General features: G+C 24.1%; 1 protein-coding gene across 2 annotated transcripts in view; it reads right to left on the bottom strand.

The window, feature by feature from the left end:
• Positions 1 to 250: 250 nt before the first annotated feature.
• LOC119611302 (peroxisomal biogenesis factor 3-like) overlaps positions 251 to 582 on the bottom strand; it is a 4,835-nt gene continuing 4,503 nt past the window's right edge. Inside the window, exon 2 of one of the 2 annotated variants that reach the window (XM_037966836.1) lies at positions 251 to 582. This exon is cut by the window's right edge and continues 1,468 nt beyond it. In XM_037966836.1, the coding sequence (XP_037822764.1) occupies positions 557 to 582 (26 nt within the window). In that variant the 3' untranslated portion in view covers positions 251 to 556. The other variant, XM_037966837.1, reaches the window with a different exon arrangement.

Genomic DNA, 582 nt, shown 5'->3' with positions numbered 1-582 from the left:
TCCAGACTATAGACTTGACTATAGTCCAGACTATAGACTAAACTATAGTCCAGACTATAGACTTAACTATAGTCCAGACTATAGACTAAACTATAGTCCAGACTATAGACTAACCTATAGTCCAGACTATAGACTAGACTATATTCCGGACTATAGACTAGACTACAGTACAGTCTATCTACAGACTGTTTTTCCCAATTTGTGGGCGAATTACTTTTAAATAAAAGAAAAAAAGTTTAAGTTTTATTTAATAATTTATTTAAAAAAAAATTTGCAAATCCCTCATAAAAAATCATAAAAATTAAACTAAAATGACTTTTAAATATAATGACTTCTTCGTTTTTTTGATCTTTATTCAAAAGCACAAACTAAATTATAGTTTTTAGTTTTTTTTTACAGCTAGAAGCACAAACGTTTTTTTATATTATGTTTCGTTATAAAGAGTAAAATAAATTTTATTTTTATTAAACAAAAGTTTCTTAATTGTTACATGAACATTATTAAAAAGAAAAACTAAAAAGTAGAAAAATTAAAAAAGTTTTTTTTTAAATAAATTTTACGCTGAAGAAGAAAATGTTTCAT

Source organism: Lucilia sericata, unplaced genomic scaffold (genome assembly GCF_015586225.1).
Source record: "Lucilia sericata isolate MDLA Ls3-8-SP2 unplaced genomic scaffold, ASM1558622v1 Contig001417F_arrow, whole genome shotgun sequence".
Taxonomy (NCBI): Eukaryota; Metazoa; Arthropoda; class Insecta; order Diptera; family Calliphoridae; genus Lucilia; species Lucilia sericata.
The sequence above is the reverse complement of the archived record's forward strand: the minus strand, read 5'-3'. Positions and strand labels throughout refer to the sequence as shown.